The following is a 22,959-nucleotide window of genomic DNA, read 5'->3' on the forward strand; positions in this document are numbered from 1 at the left end:
GGTATTGTTTGTTGTTTAACAAACTCTAGCATTTATAGTTTATAGCACTTATCATTGTTTAAAATAGACCTTATGTATTTTGCACTTCTATGTATCAGCATTCATCCCTGTATTCTACAGTATTCTAGTTCATTGGTATGTTTAATTCTAACCTACTATACTGTACTTGGATATGTTCTATGAGTAAATGACAAAGCACTTTTGTAAGTTGCTCTGGATAAGAACGTCTGCTAAATGCCATAAATGTAAATTTAAAAAGGAGAAAGCTGAATGTTTATTAGCTATGAGTCTTCCGCTCCTTTAAACTTCCCTTTTCTGTTACAGAGGGAGAGTCATCGACTTCATTCATCACAGTTCTCAGAAAGCTTTTGTTATTTTGTTTATACTTGCAGCAAAGTTATTCAGAGATCAGAGATCGGCATGAATAAAGTCTGTTGGTGTGAGCCTGAGAAGCTCGAATGCAGATGCTTAAGTAGAAGTAGTTCACTCAAAATGAAATGCAACATATGAGTAAGCTCTTCTGAGAGGTTGTAACGTGCTCCCTCGACGTACCCCTGTGTTTTTTGTTCATTCCTCTTGTAGACACTTTGATGCCTTCATGTTCAAGTGCAGTGTATTGGCTTCGCCACAAACTTCCTTGTTTTACAGAGAAAGCACTCGGCAGAGGTGTGCAGACGCAGCGGCAGAGATATCTCGGCCCCAACTGGCAGCAGCTGCACCGGAATATATCCCTGCACCGCTGGGCGACCGGAGGCGATCAGGTCGCTAAGCAACCGCAGCAGAGGGGGACGGTGCAGAGGCAGGAGAGTGTGGAAAGGCAAGAACCAGCGTGTTTGACGCAGTAGCAGAGCAGAGCGAAAGAGAAGTGAGGTCTGCAAAAGACGGAAGAGGAGCAACGTGGAGACAGCGCATGAAGCCACTCCAAAGACAACGAGCGAAAGATGTTCACCTGTGTGCAATGCATGTGTGAGTGTGAGTGCTGAGAGCGAGAGAGCATGTGTGTGCATTTGAGTGCGCGGCTGTGTGGTTACATAGACAGCGGCCTTTTCCTCGTTAGAAGAAATGTCTCTGAAACTGCCACGAAACTGGGACTTCACAACTCTCCGGAGTGACAACTCTAAAATAGGTGAGTGCAATAGTCTGTGCGCGTGTGTGTTTGTGTGTGTTGTTTCTGTGGGTCACGGAGTATGTGACAGCGGTGGGTTTGTGCCCGTGTGTGGTGTCTGTTCACATCATTTCATATGATCACTAGCAGTGTCCACAGCTGTGTGTGTGTGTGTGTGTGTGTGTGCGTGCGTGTGCGTGTGCGTGTGCGTTCTACACGTGGTGGGTTTGGGTTCACTGATTGGGCAGCACCTTCCCACTGACATGAGTGTGAGAGCCAGCCCACTAATACCTGACACTAATCCCTCTCATTCTAGACACTAATCACTGCCCCCATGTCCGTGAGGTCCGGCAGAGAGGGTATGTAATGCACGGATGACCCATACTGGTGTTCTGCATTCTGGGTTGCTGCAGGTCCAACGTGTGTGTGTCTGGTTGGTGCTGCCTCATCACTGGTCTTGATCCAGTATTCCTATAATTTTCTTGACTGATAATGGAAGGATGGAGGAATGCGGATCAGAACCAGAACCAGTAGTCCCAAAGAAATGATACCGTGTCTGTGTATTTAAAACCTTATGTGGTGATTTAATACTGTATTTATACCTTTGGTGACTTAATTCAAAGATTTACAGTACTGAAAGTAAAGGGGGTTGTCCCATGCTTTAATTTTGGCGAGCATTCCATATTTAAAAATAGAGACCTAATAGAGGGACTTTCTTTCTTATTTTTTGTTTGTTTGTTTTTTTTTCTGGTTAATTAAACTGAAGTGCTTTCGATTTATAGACAGAAAAACTATCACCCTCATATTTCTGGACATAATTCAGGCATGCTACAAGTCTGACGCTGTAGGCTTTTATTTTGATTTCTCATTTGTTAGTGAATTAATGGATATTAGACTCTGGACTTCAGAACATCACAGTATTCGTGTTTGTTAGCAGTGTGTCCTTATATGCGTGCTGTAGCTTTTGGAAGAATACAGTACACTTGTTCAAAAACACAAGGCACTTCCTCTGTGTGTAGTATGTGGTGTGTGTGTGGGTTTGTGCATGTGTGTGTGCGTGCGCGTGTGTGTGTGTGTGTGTGTGTGTGTGTACTTCTGTCTCAGGGGCACAGCCGGAAGCAAACTAAAAGGCTGTACAAATAACTGTGAAAACACTGTGCTTATACTGTGTTTGAACTCACGGCATATTCAACTGACCCCTCCATGTTAAACTCAGTCAGCCAGAAATTCAAAGACATCAGATCCCAGAATGCAGATCTTCTTCACTGCATGCCAGCGTTTGATTACTATGAGCTGTTTGTTAAATGGCTGTTGTTAATGTCACAGAATATGTATGTATTGCACTGATATAGAATTATGTGTTACAACATATGACTCTTCTTCTAAAAGAGGATCTAAACAGGAGTTTTTTTATTTGTTGCAAGTACAAAAATAAAGCACTTTCTACAGAGCCTGCTATGTCACTAGTGCAAGGCTGCACTGGATAATGCAAATGAAAAGAAAAAAAAAAACCCCCAGAAAGTGACCTCACTTGGCAATCACAGACTGGAGTAATCTTGGTGAACATCAAATGTGACCTCCAGGACCTATTCATATCAGATTCCTCTAGTGTAATGTGACAGCGATGGGACTGATGTGGAGTTAAGCCCATATCTGACAGCACCTTCGGAAGACTACCAGTACACTCTGCTGCACTTCCCTGATATCATCGTCCATCGCAATGTTTCCCTGTAGGCATCGTTATATGCCAGTTATGATAATATCACCCAGCCATAGATGAATGGAATCCATATTGTATCTCTGCTGGTTAGTGTTTATGGTTCTTAAACCAGTGGACGATCTAGACTATTTGAACTGGGTCTGGGACCATTTGAACTGGGTCTGTTAATAGTTGAAGGTTCTGCCTCAGTACCTTTACATTTACATTTACGGCATTTAGCAGACGCTCTTATCCAGAGTGACTTACAAAAGTGCTTTGTCATTTCCTCATAGAATACATCAGTAGGTTAGAGTCCAAGATACCAATGAACTAGAATACTGTAGAAATACAGGGATCACTGCTGATGACTAGAAGTGCAACACACAAGCTCTATGACAGACAACAATCAGTGTAATAAACAATAAGTACTAGAGTTGGTATGAACAGAGTAAGATACATTTAGATAAGCAAAAATGCCTATGAATAGTCTGTCTGTGTTACTCACTGAGACTTCTCTGCTATTGTCTTCCATGTTTTTTCTTTAACTTCTGCATTTTTGTAGTCAGTGTGTCACTTGTCATATAAGCTTTCGTCCTCTGCTGCAGACAAGTTCTGCCAACATGATGCATATTCATTTGGATTGCAACCATAGCAGTGGCACACTAATTCGTCAGCCTGATTTATAACGCACCTGGCCGACTAGAAAAGTGTTTCTTTGTCGCCGTGGATTTGCAAAAATGGTCAGGCTATGTGTAATAATTATGTTCAGAGGTGACGGTCCTCAATTTGGCCAAGGTTGTTGTCATAGGAACACTGGTTCCCCCTGACCCCTGCCTAGAACCCCCCTGGCTCTCACTGTTGTTCACTCCAAGGTAAGTGGTCATCAAGGGCCTGTGTGTGTGTGTGTGTGTGTGTGTGTGGACGTGTGTGAGGGACAAGAATTCTCAAGGATGGGTGTGGTCTTTCAGTTAGTGAGACAGATGAGTGCTTACTTGCAGTGAGTTTGCAGTGTGTGTGTTCTCTACATAGACTAAAGGTGCGCGCAGTAATTGGGGCCCTTTCAAATGCATCTGCTTCCGTGGTGGATGATGCAGCAACTTCCTGTTTATCTAACCCAAAATCTCTGTCCTCTGCCCTTTTCTTCTTAACTCACACGCTACGTTTAGAGATGGATGATCTCACTTAGGCTACAGTCCACAACATCTTTCTCATCTCTCCATCTTCCCCTCTCCTTCTCATCTCTCTATATATCTCTCTCTCTCATATCTTCTCACCTCCGTGGCCTAGTCATCCAGTGTTCTTTAGGTGTCCCTCACACTTTTAGCTTCTCATCAACCTTTGGCCATGAGCCTTACAGAAACCTTTTTGTAAAACACCCTGCAGTTGAAATCATGCATTATTTTGAGCTACTTGGTCCCTTCCAGTTATGTAATGTCTGAGTTATTATAGTACAATCACTGCTGGCCTGCAGAAGCAGACTGAAGCAGGAAGCTGCCAGGGTCAGCCTGCTTTCGATTAGGCTTTGCGCGAACAACCAGAGATGCAACCACAGTTTCGCTTTTTAAAAATACTGACAGTTAACACACCCACTGCAGCTGTAGCTGGTATTGCTGGGTGTGTTGTAAAGACAAAGAAATTGACAGAGAATCACAACTCTTCGACAAACCTCTGATCAAAGCAACTCTTGGGCAGCTTCTGAACAAAAGCTTTTCAACAACGTTTTCTGCCTTTTTTCCCCCCTTCTTTTGTGTTTTCCTGCGCTGCTCACTGGCTTCTGTTAGTGAGGTCCAAGAGCGTAATACCAGGGGAGGGGTGTCTGGGGTCCGGACGGACAGATGTCAGGAGGTCCATGGAGAAGCCCCTGAAGAAAGGCTGGCTGAAGAAACAGAGGAGCATCGTGAAGAACTGGAAACAGTGTTACTTTGTGCTAAGGGGCAGCACACTGATCTACCACAAGGATGACCGAGAGAGTGCCATACAGGTGAGAGGACGAAGGGACAGACAGACGGACGGAGTGGCATACGGGTGAGAGGACGGACAGATGGACAGACAGACAAACAGAAAGGAGAGAGGAGGTGAGAGGAGAGACAGACAGAGAAAGAGAGAGAGAGAGAGAGAGAGAGAGAGTGGGAGGGAGTGAAAAGCATTTAACAAATGCTTGGACTTTCAGAGTAATAACAGCATGACAGGAGTGACCACATAAAGCAGACCTGAAATGGACATTTACTTGTTTTTACTTGGCTTGACGTAGGCATGCATGCTCAAGGTAGGACTGTTTCTATGCATTAAGAGACGCTGCAGTCTGTTTATCCCTGTCTGCGAGTCCTGTCCAGTTACTTATGTGTTACTTATGCATGCAGTGCTAATAACTATAATCATGTTTGTTTAGAAGTGTGAAAAGGTTTTATAATTGTATATGACTCTGTGTACAATGGGACAGAAAATGTGTTTTCTAGTTCCATAGTGCAAAATTTGATAAACGTCCAACGGGCAGCAACATGAATGAGACCAGTGAGCAATCAACATAAACAGTATATGCAATAAAGAGGAGGAGACTGATCACTGATCACAATTGATTGATCATAAGTGATTGATCACGAGGGGACTGATTGGTGAAGCTAAAGTCATGGAGGTCGTGCAATAGCCCAGCACTGCCCTCAACAAGCCCTGTCCAGCTCAGCAGCTCATTACCAAACCCCTCCAATGCAGGGAGTGTGATGTCTAGTGAAGAGCGTGCAATGCACAGTGCAGGGAGTGTGATGTCTAGTGAAAGTCCTGAAGCAGGACTTTGAAGTATGGGATTACTCTAGCACATCAGATTTCACTCACTGTCTCACTAAGGCACACAACTCCAGAAGTCAGTAGGCCATAACTGACATCATGCTTTCTTACTGTTAAAGAGAAGTGGTTGAACTTTATATCACAGTGTGAAAGGACCAAAATTATTAAAAAATAGACAATGTTTGTTTATCGTCTTGTTCCAGGGAACAATACCACTGTGGGAGAGTCAAGTGAATGAGCTGCCGTCAAACGCAGATGATAAATTCATCTTTGAGATCATCCCACGCAAAGGTTTCTATCCCCCACCCCCCACCCCGCAGTGGGCTGGTTTATCTGCATACGGTGTAAACCCCTGGCAGCCTGTGCACAGGATTGTTCCTGCAGTCCACCATTCACCACAGTCCACTGCCCTGCTGTGTGTGAGTTGGAACATCAGCCAATTAAGGAATCCAAAGCTGGCACAGTGGACCCGCGTCATTAGCTGATTAAGTGTAATCCTAAAGCATGCACGATCTGAGTGACAGGGGGCTTGACTGTATACTGTGTACTGTATTCTACACTCATGCAGTATGTAATATATTCTATACTCATGCAGTATGTCCTGTATTCTACACTCATGCAGTATGTACTGTATTCTACACTCATGCAGTATGTAATATATTCTACTCTTGCAGTATGTACTGTATTCTACACTCATGCAGTATGTACTGTATTCTACACTCATGCAGTATGTAATATATTCTATACTCATGCAGTATGTCCTGTATTCTACTCATGCAGTATGTACTGTATTCTACACTCATGCAGTATGTACTGTATTCTACACTCATGCAGTATGTAATATATTCTACACTCATGCAGTATGTAATGTATTCTACACTCATGCAGTATGTAATATATTCTACTCTTGCAGTATGTACTGTATTCTACACTCATGCAGTATGTACTGTATTCTACACTCATGCAGTATGTAATATATTCTACACTCATGCAGTATGTACTGTATTCTACACTCATGCAGTATGTAATATATTCTACACTCATGCAGTATGTACTGTATTCTACACTCTTGCAGTATGTAATATATTCTACACTCTTGCAGTATGTAATATATTCTACACTCATGCAGTATGTACTGTATTCTACACTCATGCAGTATGTCCTGTATTCTACACTCATGCAGTATGTACTGTATTCTACACTCATGCAGTATGTACTGTATTGGGTGCTAGCTGTGTTCGTGCTGTGTGTGCAGGCAGTAACGGGGATCGCGAGCGGGATGGCTGCGTTCTCATGGCGTCCAATCAGAGTGAGATGGAGGACTGGGTCCGCCTTATCCGCAGAGCCATGGGTGCACCGACCAGTGCAGGTACCAGGATGAACCTATCTCCAGTAGACTCTCAACTGACAAAGCAGGTGTACAGAAAGCAGAGCCCTACTGACCAAGTCGAAGATAACAGGCAGGAGAGAAACTCCTGGTCACTGCATGAGGAGACATGCAGAGGAGCGAGGCAGGAAGCAAGAAACCCACCTCCTCTTCCTCTGTTCTGCTCCAGCTTTGTGAGGTTTGATCAGGATTCTACTGTTACTGGACCTAGATGATCAGGATTCTGTTGTTACCTGGTTCTGGTGACCGTGACTTCTACTGCAAGAGATGAATCGACGTGTCTGGCTTCATGTGGTCCTTCGGTGAAGTACTGAAGTGCTGTAAACCAAATGAGCCAGATATGTTACAGAACTGGTGTGCTCGACTGCCAGGCAAATAACAACATCATATCCGTTTACTTTACATACTGAAACACAGATGTGCTTTGTCACTGCGTTCAGTGCTGCACATGAGGTTGTACATGACTTGTGTACGGTGAGCACATGTGTTTCAGTGTTCACACAAATGTTTGAGTTTAAAGGCGGGTAGCTACACCAAGTCCTCTCATCCTGTTCTCATCAGTCCTGGGTCTGTGTTCCTTACGTGTGTCAGTGTTTGGGAAGAGCCTGTCAGAGATCATAGCCTATGAGCGGAAGCTGGGACCCCGCCTCGTGCCCATGCTGGTGGAGAAGTGTGCGGATTTCATCCGGGAGAAAGGCCTGGAAGAGGAGGGAATCTTCCGCCTGCCAGGACAGGAGAACCAGGTCAAACACTTCAGGGAGGCTTTTGACGCAGGAGAGAGGCCTTCATTTCCAAGGTAACCGCTCCTGGGGAAACCAGGTGGAGTATAGTGGGTGTGTGACCAGGTCGGAAGCAGCGATGTCACTGATGTGCAAACCATAACACCACTCTAAGAAAAATCACTCAAATCTGACTCCATTTTACTGGGTCCTGTTGTGGGCTCCTGCACATTTTAATAATATAATCCTGATATTATGAAATCAAGACAGATATTAAGATCTGTCTGATATTGTCATGGAAACAGGCCATTGATCAGAGGGAATAGGCTCCACCCCTTGTGAAGAGGTTGTCAGCAGAGACTCAGTAAAGCTGCCATGCATAGCTGAGTCACACAGATATCTGTATATCTGTTATTTATTTCATCACTGCTGAAATGCTGTATCGCTGTAAGAGAGAGATCAGTCGCGTCTGTGTAAGATAGAGATCAGTCATTTCCCTGTAAGAGAGAGATCAGTTGCTTCCTGCTTTGAAGTAAAGCTGCAGTCTTCACTTTCCACCAGTGATGATGTTTTTACAAGTATGATACTAAAACCAGCACGTGGGCGTTCTGTTTTCCTGAGAAAGGAAAGATCCCCTTTCTCAAAAAACTGACAGACAAGACACACATAAAATGTGATTTTTAGGTGAACTCTCAAACTCAATCTGTTTCACAACAGTGACTCAGTCCATATCGATCTGTTTTTCATACATGGAATGACCAGCTGCAAACATGTCTTACAGTACAGATTTATCAGAATATTCAAAGAAAAATAGAAAAAGATATAAAAATAAGTCTGATTTAGGTTTTACAGCTGTGGTCAGACCACATAAATAGACCAAATTCAAAGGTTCTTTGTATTTTTAGTGAGAGTTTAGTAGTCCATAGAAGTAGCAGTGTTTGTGGAAGCCTTTATTCTAAAGACCAGTCTATCAAATTTCAGGAACCAACTATGGGGGTTTCTAGAAAACATTTTGACAAATGCATATCTGAAGGTTTAACGGGCCTAGGAAGTAACACAGGGGTTAACCATCTGTCTGACCAGAAAGACTGAGAGAGAGAGATGCAGAAAAGCACGATTTTCCACTAACCATCAGAGTTATATGGTCTAACCACATCCTGTCCTGACAGAGGTGTCGCCTCCATCAGTACTGAGCCCACACACAAGTGCACACACATGGACAAAACCACACACAAGCACACCCCTGTTCCCCTGGTATTTTTAGATAGAAATGAATTGTTCCACCATCAACTGGTTTTGATAAAAGGAGAACTTTGAGCTTTACACTGTGTGCCGTGAGAGAAATATGTGGTGTTGTGTAGTGACACAGACGTCCACACAGTGGCATCCTTGCTCAAGCTGTATCTGCGGGAGCTGCCTGAGCCCGTGATACCGTGGAGCCAGTACCAGGACTTCCTGGACAGCACGCTGACGCTGGATGCCGCGACGGCGCTGGTGAGACACTCACACTCACAGTAGGTTTAAGAGAACGTTGCTTTAAAGGAGTATTTGGACCTCCACATTCAGTTTGGCATCGCTGATGTAGATGGTGTAGATGGTCTCAGGTGAACACACACTGAAGGTGTGTTTATGCTGCAGTAATGCATCACCATGTGTCCCACACAGGGAAAGGAGAAACTGGTGAAACAGATCAACCTTCTTCCTGAAGACAACTACAACCTCCTAAGTTACACATGCAGGTACGTGTGTGAGTGTACACACACACACACACACACACACACACACACACACACACACACACAGGGACAGAGATCACCGAACTGCAAAACTCCTGCACTAAACTAACCCTAATGAACTAATGGAGTTTCTTCAGTTCATTAAGAACTGAAAATGACACAAGAAAACCATTACCATTACCATTTTACCATTATATCATGAATTGGTTCTAGTGTGTTATTGAAGATAGTTTACGTCTACAGCATGCAGCAGACGTTGTTAGCAAGAGTGACTTTGATGTGCTTTGATAACTCCCTAAATAGCCTGTGTTTATAATATACAACGTATCTGCATAAACAGTTGCTCTTGTCTAAAGAGACTTGCAGAACTTAACATTTACATGAATACTCTCTTCATCAAAGTGTGTGTCCCCATGGAAACCAGTGCATGGTGTGGGTGTTGTTAGCACATTGAACATGCTGATCTGCACTTCCTGCGTTCGTGCGTGCATGTGTGTGTGCATGTGTGCAGGTTCCTGTTTGAGGTGCAGCAACACTCGAAGGTGAATAAGATGAGTGTAGAGAACCTGGCCACAGTGATGGGTGTGAACCTGTTCAAGCCCCAGGTGGAGGATGCCATTAGCATGATGAAGGGTGAGAGGTTGCTGCAGCCCATGACCTGAACACATTCGATGCTCACTGATTACTGGCAGTTTATCAGAAATGGTGCTTTTAAGGAATCGCACAACATTCCTGGAAATTTGTTACAACCAGAACTTTGAAAGACTAACAAGAATCTGGTGAGCTGCACAATACTGAGAAGACACTGCCAAAACTAATCATATGTCCCGTCTTCAGTAATGCTGATATACAGCGTCATCTGGTGGCAACACTCTGTAAACCTACTCAAGCTACACGATTTGCACTTCAGTTTCAAATCTCTTAGGTTCTGTTTGGGAGAACAGTGTTCGGGGATCTGTGATATATCAACTTTGTGGGTGAAAGGTGTTGTGAGTTCTGGAATTTTGTGTGAAACCGGTCCTGTTTTGCTCTAGTATTTGCTAAAATTGTGTTTTTCTCTTTCGCCATTTTCTTTTTTGTTCAAGATTCTGGTTGTTAATCTCTGATGATAATATGCCTGGTAATGGAAAAATAAAAATATCCCCTGTTCTCTTTTCTCTCTCTCTTTCAGGGACTCCCATGATCCAGAAGGTTATGACCGTGATGATCAGGCATCATGAGCTGCTCTTTCCTCCCTCCAAAGACGTGGTCCTTCCTTTGCCCTCCAGCAAGAAAAGCCAGAACCTGAAACACAGCGCCCCACGCAGCTTTGTAGGCTGGGAGTCTGCAGAGGTCAGAGAGCTGCTGTGCTCATAGCGCCCCCTGCTGCCTAGAGCTCAGCACTTTACTCCACCACCACTCTGACATCAGCAGTACAATCACAATCAGTTTCCACTTTGTTTAACAAAATGTGTAAACTAAGTTCACAGCAGTGACTTTTCTTATAGTCACATCTTAGAAATATTCAAAATAATGAGTATTTTCTGCACACATCATACAAAACACACAGTCTATAAACATACTTATGATTATTTTTAGTGTTAGGAAGTATTGTTTGTAATTGATCCTGTTACTAAACTAGCCATATCAATTCGGTTGCAGTTTGCATTAAACGTGTGTACTGATGTAAGCTTTGAACAGTAGTTATGCATGACTGATTATGTATACACATGTAAACCAATAAACAATAAACCAAACTTGAAACTTGAACATGTTCATGTAAAGTTATGAACTCATATGTGTACGGCTGTGAGAGTAGTCCTTGGTCAAGATGTCAGTTCTCTGAAATGTTTGGGTGTCTGTCACTTTCTCCACCAATCACATCATGTCTTTTAACAGTGTGATACGTTTTCCCTGTCTGAGTCCCCGGAAGAGGAAGGCCAGGAGACACCTGAACTTGTGAGGAGGGGTGATCCCGAGGTGAGGTCAGGGTCAGAGGTCACGCCTACCTCTGCGTCCTCTCCGTGTTCCTCGTCTTTGTCCACGGTGGACATGTGGAGTGGGAGTCCCAGGAAGCGCACGCAGACTCTCCCCTGCCTGGGAATCCCCAGCCGGGGGAAAGAAAGTCACGAGCCAGCCTGGGACCGATGGAGCCGACTGCAGGAGACCTTCGATGAGAAGGAGGAGAAGACGCTGTCAGAGGACATCTTTAAGATCCTAGATCTGCAGAAGGTGACCGTCTTCCCAGAGAGAGCTTTTGGTAAGGGGACGAGCGCTGAGGAAGAGAAGGAGGGGCAGGAAGAGGAGGCGGAGTCAGAGAGGCAGGGCAGCGACGTTGCCCTTACGCTCACAGATCCTCTGGAAGGTAGAGGAGACCCCCAGGCGAAGCTACATAGCAGCCCAGAACAGAGTGCACCAAGCCTGGGCAGTGAGGAAGCCACGAAGCAGCCTGTTGGAGCTGCCCCATCACAGAGCCTGCCAGGGGTCCTGGAGCATCCAGGGGGATCCAGCACAACTGACCAGCAGCAACTGATCACCAGGTCTGGACTCAGTCCTCCATAGTTGTTATGCATATAAATGTGTTACAGAATCTGGGCATGAATGAATATTACAATGAAAACCGTGTGTATGTGTTTGTGTGTTCACCTGTGTCTGTGTGTGTGCGCGTGTGTGTGTGTGTGCTCACCTGTGTGTTCATCTGCGTGTGTGTTTAGTCTCCAGCAGCGGAACAGGGAGCTGAGCGCGACCGTGGAGGAGCTGCGGTCGGCTCTGGACTCGGAGCGCCGCTGTAAGGCAGCTCTGGAGATCCTGCTGAGGAACGCTGAGCGCAGCCGCGACGAGGCCCTGAGACGCAACCAGCAACTCGACAGAGACATCCAAGAGTTCCTCAACAAGGCCAAGCCGGGAATGCCATAGGCCCCACCCCCTCGCCACTGCAGGCCCCGCCCTCTGCCATCATAACCTGGGAATCAACCTACAGTCAAATGAATGAGGATCCATGGAATATGGGTGTAATGCCTATCTGGATCTGTTTCCACTGGTTCAGTTTCTACACTGATCCACTGGTATGATAATTGGTATTCCCATGTCACTGTTGATCTATGCTCATATTTCAAGTGTCTTATATTTAAACATGAAACAATAAGAACAATAATATATTAAATTACGGTATTATATTATTTGCTAAAAAATGTTTTGACAGGAATAAATTTTATGATTTTATATTTGAGCCTAAATTAAAGTAAAAACATATCGGCCGGTACCGATATGTGATGTGTGTCTGCAGAAGAGTATGCACACCACTGACGATGTAATGAATGATTGAATCTAGACGTTAAAGACACAGTATTTCTCAGATGAGTCTCGGAAACTTAATCCAGAGCAGAAAAAATATTTGCTTGTTGTCATGGACAACATAGTGAGACAATGCAGGTAAATGCTCTCATGCAAGAAAAGAGCACTGATGTGAATCTTATAAATGAATAAAGGTGGACGTTCTTCACATCCTGTGTACAGTATACTGTGTACTGACTCCTGATCCAGTCACCATATGTCTGCTTCATAGGGTGAATAATGTCTGCAGACTGTGTGTGTGTGTGTGTGTCTGTGTCTGTGTGTGTGTGTGTGTGAGAAGGAGACAGAGAGAGAGGGAGAAATGGAGCTGTGTGTGTGTGTGTGTGTGTGTGTGTCTGTGTGTGTGTGAGTGTGTCTGTGTGAGTGTGTGTGTGTGTCTGTGTGAGTGTGTGTGTGTGTGTGTGCGTGTGTGTGTGTGAGTGTGTCTGTGTGAGTGTGTGTGTGTGTGTGTGAGAAGGAGACAGAGAGAGGGAGAAATGGAGCTGTGTGAGTGTGTGTGTCTGTGTGTGTGTGAGTGTGTCTGTGTGAGTGTGTCTGTGTGAGTGTGTGTCTGTGTGAGTGTGTCTGTGTGAGTGTGCGTGTGTGTGTGTGTGTGTGTGTGCGTGTGTGTGTGTGTGTGTGTGTGTGAGAAGGAGACAGAGAGAGGGAGAAATGGAGCTGTGTGTGTGAGTGAAGGAACTGGTGCTATCTTACCACTCAGGAATCAGGAACAGTGTTGCATAAGGACGGATCATGGGGATGTCTGAGGACCGTCACGGTGATTGAAAACTGTCAGAGAAGGACCAGAAGTCGAGGTGTGAAGCCCCTCGAGATCAACATGAAAACATCCACTTGCTTGGATGATCTGACACATGGTTGTCCCAGACACATTCCAGATTGTTCTGAATGTTTGAATGAGACAGAGGATTTCCGGGATGTTTCCGGAGGGTTCCGTGCACACGGTACGTCTGTGACAACATGACCATAATCATAAATAACCAACTTGACCAGCAAATGCCAGGACAGATAGAGGAGAGGGAGTGAAAAATAAAAGGAAGAAATGAACACTGGAACTTTTAGCCACCAGGACCCCCCGTTTCTCCCATACATACCCAAGTGTCCATCACTGTGACCTTTGACCTTGTGCGTCATTTGTAATCAGGCACACCCAAGGCAGCCACGGCATATCTAACCCTCAGCCTGAACTTCTGATTCAATAAGTGCTTGTGTCTCATGCCACTCTTCTTGCTAATCGGACAGTTTTAAAACGACCCTAACATTCATTTACGCTGAGCCACTTGCTGAAGCTGTTCCTGGGTCAGAGTAATGATGGCAGCAGGCTCCCCTGTGCCTAGAGAATTCCAACCACACAGAGCGTTCTGGCCGGATGAGGCTGTGATCCAGGTTGGGTCTCGGGACAGGGGATAGGATGGGTGATGTCAGCAGAGTCATGTCACTGCCACAGTGCTGTCGGCTGTGAGACTACGTCAGTCCCAGGACGGATGCGATAAGGGAATCCCAGCACTTCCGAAAGGGCTGTTTCTCAAAAAGGGCTGTTTCTCAAAAAGGTAAAACCAAAACACACAAGCTGCAATTGTGGGGATAATTCACACAGTTTTGAACAATGTATATTTTTCTTCCAGACTCAGATAGTCTGTTAAGTTGTAGCTTCAGCGAACAGGCTGCAAACATTGGTCATTAGTCTATAGGTGATCATGATCCATGCAAGCCAGTAGGAACATCACAGAGTGGAAGGTTTTTAGCTGAGACCATCACCACTCAGACCAAACCTCATTTCATTTAAATTTCAGTCGTGGTCCCAGATGGCTATCCTCAATACTGGAGAACACCAGTAAGTCTTAACGTCTTTGTCAGAAAGAAATGGTCAATGAAGCTGTGGCCCACTTCAACCACACCATTGGAAAAACAAACAAACAGTGGGCCTAAAATCTTCCCTGGCTCATCCACCCAAACAAGAAAAAGCACCACCACCCTAACAAGGAAGAGACGTCTGCTGGTATCACAACGATGTTTACAAAGTCCTCATTAAGGAAAGAAAGTAGATAACAGCACACACTCTCACACGCACACAGACACTGGGACACCATCAGTACTGAAAATGCAGAGCTTCCCAGTTCTTAGATAAGAGACAGAGAGAAAGCAAGAGATAGTGAGAGAGAGAGAGAGAGAGAGAGAGAGAGGGAGGAAAAAACACAAAAAGAAACGAGATGCCGCAGAGGAACTTGGTGAAGCCACCCTGCAAGCCAAACGCTTCAGACTTCAAACACACTTCAAAAGGTGGACAAAGGAATAAATGTCTGAGATCTGAGAGAGGAGTGCAGTGCAACTCTGAGCAGAGACAAGGCGCAGCCACCACCACTGTAGGACCAGTCCTGCTCAGCTCCAGCAGTCCACTTGCTCTGCATTCTGGGCAAGAACCACCAGGAACCATCTGGAAGAGCAAGTGCTGAGAAGGACGTTTTCCAGCAGCTTCAAAACCAAACCAGCCTTGGATTTAGTATACTTCCCAGGATCTACAAAGCTTATCTTCTAGTGTAAAGCCTCTGGTGTGGAGGGCACATACAGCTGATACCAGCTTCACTTTTGTGTCTAAGCATGGCTGGCACTGGGGTTTGGAAATATTGGTTAATCGCCACCACATCTTGCCTCCCTTTAATCCTGCTCCTCCTGGGTCCTTACTCTGGGGACTCCAGTCCCATTGGCTCCCTGGAGAGGCAGCGTCCTGCCCCGGGGCGAGACGATGGCCATGGGGAGTTAGTGGACCCCTCGTTTCTGGAGCAGAACAGCGAGGTGGACATGCAGAACCTGCTGGAAACCCTGCGTGGCCAGTTCCTGAGAACCTTTAACCTGTCGGGGCCTGGGTCCGCCCTGATGCCTGGGGTCCCCCGCGTGGAGCCCCCAGAGTATATGCTGGAGCTGTACAACCGATTCGCCCACGACCGCACCACTATGCCGTCTGCTAACATCGTACGCAGCTTCAAAAATGAAGGTAACTCCTCAGTCAGGCTTTTTCCTGGAGACTTTGGTCTTCTTCTAAAAGTAACCAGGGATTTTAAAGCACAAATGTATAATCATTGCTCACGTTTTCAACATAGCGTTTTTATTGATCTTACCACAGAATTGCTTTTTGTTGCTGTTTTAGAAAATGGGGAAAGGTTTTTTTCAGCAGCCACAACACTATAAACGGAATAAAAATGACCATTACCTGGCAATTGAACCTTCTGTGATTCAGTTTACTTCAGGAAGAATAATAAGAATATATATGTATTAAAAATATAGAACTATTACAAAATCACACTCAAATTATTTGTGTGTGTAAATTTGCAATAAATATTCAGTTTTCAGTTTCCTTATTTTTTCTGCCATGCGAGCTTCATAAGCCTTGGTTATTAATGCAGGTTTGTTGGAGGAATATGTGAGAACTGTGGCCTTAAATGAGGCTTTGCTTGTGTGTTTCTGTTGCTGTTACTGGCACTCCCAGACTCCTCCCCTCGCAAGATGGGTGATGATGGAGTGAGGCGACATGCCCTCCTCTTCAATGTTTCCATCCCCCATCATGAGCAAGTCGTGACAGCTGAGCTCCGCCTCTACACCCTGGTCCAAACTGACCGCCACCTGTACGCCGGTGTTGATCGCAAGGTGACCGTTTACGAGGCGGTGCCCCGGGATGCCAACAGCAGCCAACTGGAGACGAGCATAGAGGAGGACACCCAGCTAACAGTGCTGGCGTCCCGGCAGGTTTACTGCACAGACAGCGGATGGGAGTCCTTTGATATGACTGCCGCCGTGCACAACTGGCGCATGTCTGACGCCAGCACCACCCACAGGCTGGAGGTCCACATTGCAAGTCTGAACGTGGAGGACATAGCTGGGTTGAACAAGACAGAATTCGAAAGTCCCACCACAGATGGGGACATGGAAATTGACACAAGCCCAGAGGACAGACACAAGCCTCTGATGATTGTCTTCTCCAACGACCAGAGTGTAGACCACAGAGGAGACCAACAGGAGCTGAACGAGATGATCAACCATGAAACGTCGGGCCCAGGACTGAAGGAGAACCTGGAGCTGGGGACTGTGGGAGATGACAGACAGAACCAGGATGAGGAACCAGACGAAGAAGCTCTGCTCCAGATGCGCTCCAACCTCATCTATGACACCACCTCCCGGATACGAAGGAACGCAAAGGGCAATCAGTGCAAGAAGAGCTCCCTCTACGTGGACTTCAAAGACATCGGCTGGAACAGCTGGATCATAGAACCAGAAGGCTACGAGGCGTACGAGTGCACAGGGATGTGCACTTACCCCCTGACCAAACATGTCACCCCAACCAAACACGCCATTGTGCAAACGCTCGTCAGCCTCAAAAGTCCCGTGAAGGTCTCCAGGGCCTGCTGCGTTCCCACCAAACTAGACCCCATCTCCTTGCTCTACCTGGATGATGCGGGCGTGGTCACCTACCAGTACAAGTATGAGGGCATGGTAGTGGCGGAGTGTGGGTGCAGATAGGGTTTCATGGGGAAGCTGCGATGGTGGTCAAAGTCCCTGAGAAACTGGGAAACTTTCTCTGGAGAAGAGACTGTAAGGAAACTAGGAGAATGTAGATTCAGGCCAGAATAAGACAGAAGGTGTCCCACAGAAGGAATATTCCTTTGTAATCTTAAAAAAATAACATAAATGGAATGAAGTGTGATTGTTATTGGCACACAGATGCTTGTGTATGCGACTTTTCAAAGGCGTAGAAATTGGGAAACTTTTGGCTAAATATTTAATGTGCCTTAAGATGAGAATTTTTTTTTTTTTACAATAGCAAGACAAGGAATACTGTAAGAGGCAAGACAGCAATGTGTATAACTCAGAACAGTCTCTGAGCAGTCTCAGAGACACCTAACACCAGACTGAGAGGAATTACAAGAAAGCAAAACAACCTGACATAAACTAATCAGGAAAAAGTCCAGCTTTCCTTAAAGCTAATGTCAGAATGTTATAAGAAGTGATTGACATTTCAGGTTGCCAGATCACAGCAGAGGCATGTGACACATGTTTAATGTGTATGAGTTTTGAAAAGCCTACTTTTCATTTGGTAGCAGAACATGCCAATTTACATGGATCTCCTGTTCCCAAAGAACATTCTGGCTTGAGCTTTGGGCATGAATTCCTTATCAGCTTTTATTTTGTTAAACTTCAGACTCTTCCAATGTCATTTAATGTCCTCTCTTTGAGTACATGCCCCACAACTGTAGAAGCCTAAGGTTCTGTGAGCAGAGTGGGGTCACATGGGATGACCCTGGAGGAGGCGAGAGACCCTCGTAAACTGCCTGGGTCCAGTCTCACTGGCTGCGTATCTGCGCCCTCCCCACTCTGTGTCAATACTCAACTTCCTGCTCCTGAATACATTTGATATGGACCATCCAAGGCAAAGCAACCTGGTTATCGTTCACGGAAAGGAAATGTGAGAAGCTAACCAGAATCATCTAGAGGGATATGTTTGCTTGGTCGATGAGAAAAACTCTGTGCTGTTTTCTCTGCTCCTGGACACATGGGGGACATTCTCCAAGTACCAGAAAGGACGATACAAAGTGTGTAAACCCTTGTAAAGAACATTATTGAGATGCCTCAGTCTAAACACGATTTAGTTGTAAGAACATTTCTCTCCTCTCCGCACACAGGGTCAGATTTATGAAATCTAAACTGATGGTCTTTCTTATTTCTCCTTTTAACAATTTTTAATCCGTTTTTTTTCCCTTTCTCTCAAACATTTTTATTGTCGTGCACTTTTCACATTTCTTCCACTGTGGAATTCATAAAGAAAGCAGCACTTTCTTTCACAAAGAGGCCGGGGGGTGTGTGTGTCAAGGAGGGCCGAGGGTTGTGGGGTTATCTTCACTCTGATACCTTGCATGCCGTGCGAGCTGAGCGCCAAGCTCTCCAGCGCTCTGTGATAAGAAGGCGTTGGTGCTGAGAAACACGGCAGTGGCCATTCCAGCCAGCAGAGGAGGCAGGGAGGAACAGCTGACAAGATTCCACCGGACTCGAACATCACTCCAGCTCTCCACCCCAGTCTGTCTTGAAAAAGAGGAATTATTGTTTACGGACATTGATCCTTCCCCCATGACTCCCCCCACGCACTTCCTCTGTTTTACCAGACGTACTCTTCATAGGTCTCACATGTTCCTCTTTCACACATAAGGAACAGATTCCAGCTTGGACTTCTGGTGGACTCCCAGGGAGAAGAGATGGCAGCACTCCACGTAAACACACAGAACCCTTTATGATTCTTATAATCCCTCAATAAGTGATGCTGAAGTGCTTAATCGATTCTGAAGTGGTTAGTCAAAGCATGTGGAGACGCCACTGCAAGGACAATCGGCTGCTCCCTGTTAACATTCTTGCCTTCTTAACATCTTTAGTATTGTGGCAGTAAAGTCACTGAGAAGCTTTCACCCAGAGCAGACGCCGTTATGGTGGTGGGTATGTGTACAGTTCAGAGTATACCATATACCAGTCGTGAATGGGGGACATTTTTAGACTAAACGGTGTTAACACACAGTCTCATGTCAACTGGTTCTGCCAGGCTTCACTTGTTGCACTGACACTGCTAGCTTTCACTCGTTGTTAGACACACTCACTACGTTCAGTTGATTGGGCTTTTTAGCACAGTGTAGAGCTGCAGGTTATCTTCGGTAGGTTGCTTATAGTAAACTAGATCTCCCCAGCCCACTGTGAGAAACAGGGATTATTCATGTTGCCTAAAACGTTGCCCATATAACTGACATCATGCCAGCCTATCAAAAAGCTTCTGAAATATGTTTTTTGTGCTGCTGCTTTTAAAAAAGGCCTATTTATTGATTAATTTATTAATTTTATTGTGTCCTTTAAGTGACTTTGTATAGCAGTATATGTAAATATATACATTACATATATAATTTACATGACCTTATAATGAGCAGTATATAAATATGCTTTTTTTTAGATATCACGTTCAGCTCAGATAATGCTTGTAAAATGCTTAAGCTAAAAAATGTATGACAAAATGCCTTACAACGGTTGAGTTGCTACATGTTGACAGTTGTGCAGACCTTTTGCAGATCAAGGACCACTTGAACACTGTCTACTCCAACACACCAGATATTTTTAGCCGTCACACGTTCAAGGCCCTTATTTAGACCCAGCTTCCAAGGGAGGATTTCATAACTTTTAACGCTTCCCCTGCGAACGGCAGCTGTCTGGTTTGGGGTCATAGTTGACTCGTGTCAAACCAGCTCAATGTTTTCGGACACTGGCTAGAAGCGAATGACCACATGAACCGATCTGCCTCAAATATGCCAGGCCCTGCACAGAGCTGCTCAGGATGTACCACGTACACCAGTCGCTCTCAGTTGCCTCCCACAATGTCTTTTCTGCCTTTGGTGGATTTAGGGATCTGAAGTGAGCTTTGCTGAAAGACGATGAAGCAGTGATGCATGTGTACAAGCCCCTTACAACTGCTGTAAATAAACAGACTGTGAGACGCAAAAAGGACGCCTGCAGTGTCTGAATCATGATGAGATGAGGCTGGCGAGATAGAGCTACCTAACACCTTATGTATTAAATCTGCTCCTAAACTAAAAGAGACTGATAAAGTGTTTACTTTTATCTTAACATGCCTGGAAAACTGGAAAATCATGATTTGGTTCTATTCTTCCAAAAATGTTTCTATTATGGGAATATTGTCATTGTTCACAACTGGGATTATTACTCTAGCAGATTGTATTTAGTCTTCTGAGAACTTTTGTCATAGCTTTATCTCGTCAACCATCTCCATAGCAACAGAATCCAGCAAAAGAGGATTTTTTTTAATTTGTTTGTTTTTAAAGTGTCTTGATAACAAAGACACGTGGCAATGGTTTGTGTTTAGCAAATCTAGCACTACGTTTGATAAGATGTAAAGAACATCCTGGTCCTTGTTTATTTGTGGAATTGGTAACGATGCAAGACAGGAATGACCCTTTAAGAAGGACTCAGCAGTCACTCCAGCGGGCATGTCACACACGCACACTGTTGACAGTTGTAGAGTTGACAAGGCACAGTTTGGTATGACCAGTCCATGTTTTACCAGTCCAGGCAATGTTTTGTGAAATGACAATCTAAATACAACATTCCAGGGTTCAAGCACCGTGAGAAGGTATTTAAGATCTTTCTAAAGCTATGTTAAGCTCTTCAGCGTTCCCCCATTAAGGAGCTATTTACAAATCTGCTGAGAAACTACGTATCTGGTCACTGTCTTTAATGACAAACAGCCGTCTGACATGTTGAAATGGGAAGCCGTTAGCATGTAGGTTGCGATAACTGCAACAGATTTTAAAAAAAAAAAGTGGTGATTGTGTATTTCTAGGCCATTATATGAAGTCATAGTCCATAGTGAGCAACCAGTCTGCCTTAGCAGCGTGACAGACGTACTGAAACTCTGCGTCAAGCCCTTTACCTTGGACAACTGCTTGCAAATTGCTAACTTGTTTTCTTGTCATTACATGAGCAAGTTTCATAATGACTGATGTAATGGCTTTAGGAAGGATGTGTGGTCCAGAAAGATAGAGGGAGAGGTCGAGAGAGAGGAGAGTAAGAGAAAAATGCCATGCTCTTACGTGACGGAGGATGATGAAGCTCATGACCTTTCCTTACACATCACGACTCCATCTTCATGGTAACACTTCTACCCGTTCAGCACTGACCTCTCTCTCTTTCTCTCGATTTCTCTTTCAATCTTTTTTTCTGTCTCTCTCTTTCTGTTCTCAGAAGTCCCTCATTTGGCAACTCATGATTTTCAGTCTAGCTCATAAGCCTAGAATTGGTCATTTTCTGGATTCGACGGGTGATATCAGAGCACTTAACAGTGTTAGTCCTGTGGACGGTGTTTCATTGCGCAGTGTGACAGCGTCAGGACGATGTGCAGAACGGCACCATCTGGGCTCCTTCTGTCCTCAGAGCTCCATTTCTGCACCAATGCTAGAAAGTTGCTTGTGCATAAAAAGAAGACGTGATATTCAGAAATGATGCTGCCACTACTGTTACATTACTGCTGTTAGTCTTACCATGTGGGATTTAAACAGGCAAAGGGAGTGATAAAGTGACAGACTGCAACAGAGAGAGAGAGAGAGAGAGAGAGAGAGAGAGAACTGCTGCAACGTGGTTATTTACATGGATGGAAATGCAATAATTACCTGTAATGAGCCAGGCGGGAGGTCTGGCCTGGTGGAGTTTGCTAGAGTCCATTCAGACTGCGCTGGGACCAGAGCAATGGAAGGAGAGATAAGGGCTCCGAGTGATGAGGGGCGCGATAGAGACGTCACCACAGCTTGTGGTCCGGGGATGGCCTGCTGGGATCACGTCCAGAGAGTGCGGTGGGCTACGTGTGGAACGGTAGGTTGGCCAGACCTCTGCCTCTCCTCCGTCCTGCCCTGGCCCCACCTTCAGATGGCAACAAGCTCAGAGCAGTAGGGGTTTGAGAGGTTCTGGCACCCATCATTTCATTCTGAGAGGATTACTGAGGTCAAAGATGGGAGGAGGTAGCCCTTCTCAACAAAAACAAAACATCTCAGTTAAATTAAAACAAAACAATGCAAGGAGATTCAGTAGAGCATAGCTGAAATGTGCAAACACATATCAAATTACATCTTAAGCTGCTTTGGCACAGAATTTATAAAGTGAAACATCCACAAATTCTTTCCCACATGATCCTACAGGCCACTGAAGTGGCACCATGATCTTATGCATGATGTTTTTAAAAATTGCCTCTGTCCTGCCCTGTATGTATGACACCAATTAAATTATAAGGAAGCTGTCAGCTACTTGTAGCGCGCATATATATATATATATATATATATATATATATATATATATATATATATATATATATATATATATATATATATATATATATATATATATTTGGGGAAAACTTTGAAACTTTGGAAGTTGTTCGTTAACCACATAGCTATAACTTAATGAGCTATAACTTAATTCCTTCCATTTCATTTCTATTATATCTTTCTATAAAGCACTTTGTAAAACCTGCTTAAAAAGTGCCATATAAATAATATCAACCATGTTAATACAATAATACACCACTTACACCACCTCCACCTCCACCACCACCAACAGTAATAATAATTTTTGAAAAAATTATTAATTATTATGATCTTTGAAACAATAATGTGATA

At 44.6% G+C, this 22,959-nt stretch overlaps 2 protein-coding genes across 2 annotated transcripts; both read left to right on the top strand.

Moving 5' to 3' along the window:
* The first annotated feature begins 545 nt into the window (after positions 1-545).
* On the top strand, positions 546-12,545 carry arhgap25 (Rho GTPase activating protein 25). Its single transcript, XM_035530108.1, has 11 exons — positions 546-1,126; positions 4,586-4,785; positions 5,789-5,876; positions 6,841-6,954; positions 7,564-7,768; positions 9,053-9,185; positions 9,357-9,430; positions 9,939-10,060; positions 10,599-10,759; positions 11,306-11,946; positions 12,121-12,545. Exons 1-11 carry the CDS (start codon positions 1,063-1,065, stop codon positions 12,320-12,322), a joined length of 2,004 nt encoding a protein of 667 aa, XP_035386001.1. The 5' UTR covers positions 546-1,062; the 3' UTR covers positions 12,323-12,545.
* Positions 12,546-13,435: 890 nt separating this feature from the next.
* bmp10 (bone morphogenetic protein 10) lies at positions 13,436-20,046 on the top strand. Its single transcript, XM_027016466.2, has 2 exons — positions 13,436-15,749; positions 16,242-20,046. Exons 1-2 carry the CDS (start codon positions 15,356-15,358, stop codon positions 17,267-17,269), a joined length of 1,422 nt encoding a protein of 473 aa, XP_026872267.2. The 5' UTR covers positions 13,436-15,355; the 3' UTR covers positions 17,270-20,046.
* Positions 20,047-22,959: the final 2,913 nt, after the last annotated feature.

Source organism: Electrophorus electricus, chromosome 9 (genome assembly GCF_013358815.1).
Source record: "Electrophorus electricus isolate fEleEle1 chromosome 9, fEleEle1.pri, whole genome shotgun sequence".
Classification (NCBI taxonomy): Eukaryota; Metazoa; Chordata; class Actinopteri; order Gymnotiformes; family Gymnotidae; genus Electrophorus; species Electrophorus electricus.

Excerpts from the sequence above, each read along its gene's own strand:
- arhgap25 (XM_035530108.1), top strand. The coding sequence starts at position 1,063 with ATGTCTCTGAAACTGCCACGAAACTGGGACTTCACAACTCTCCGGAGT. Across the intron at positions 5,877-6,840 it reads TGAGATCATCCCACGCAAAG|GCAGTAACGGGGATCGCGAG; the intron begins GTTTCTATCCCC and ends CTGTGTGTGCAG. Across the intron at positions 6,955-7,563 it reads GGGTGCACCGACCAGTGCAG|TGTTTGGGAAGAGCCTGTCA; the intron begins GTACCAGGATGA and ends TACGTGTGTCAG.
- bmp10 (XM_027016466.2), top strand. The coding sequence starts at position 15,356 with ATGGCTGGCACTGGGGTTTGGAAATATTGGTTAATCGCCACCACATCT. Across the intron at positions 15,750-16,241 it reads ACGCAGCTTCAAAAATGAAG|ACTCCTCCCCTCGCAAGATG; the intron begins GTAACTCCTCAG and ends TGGCACTCCCAG.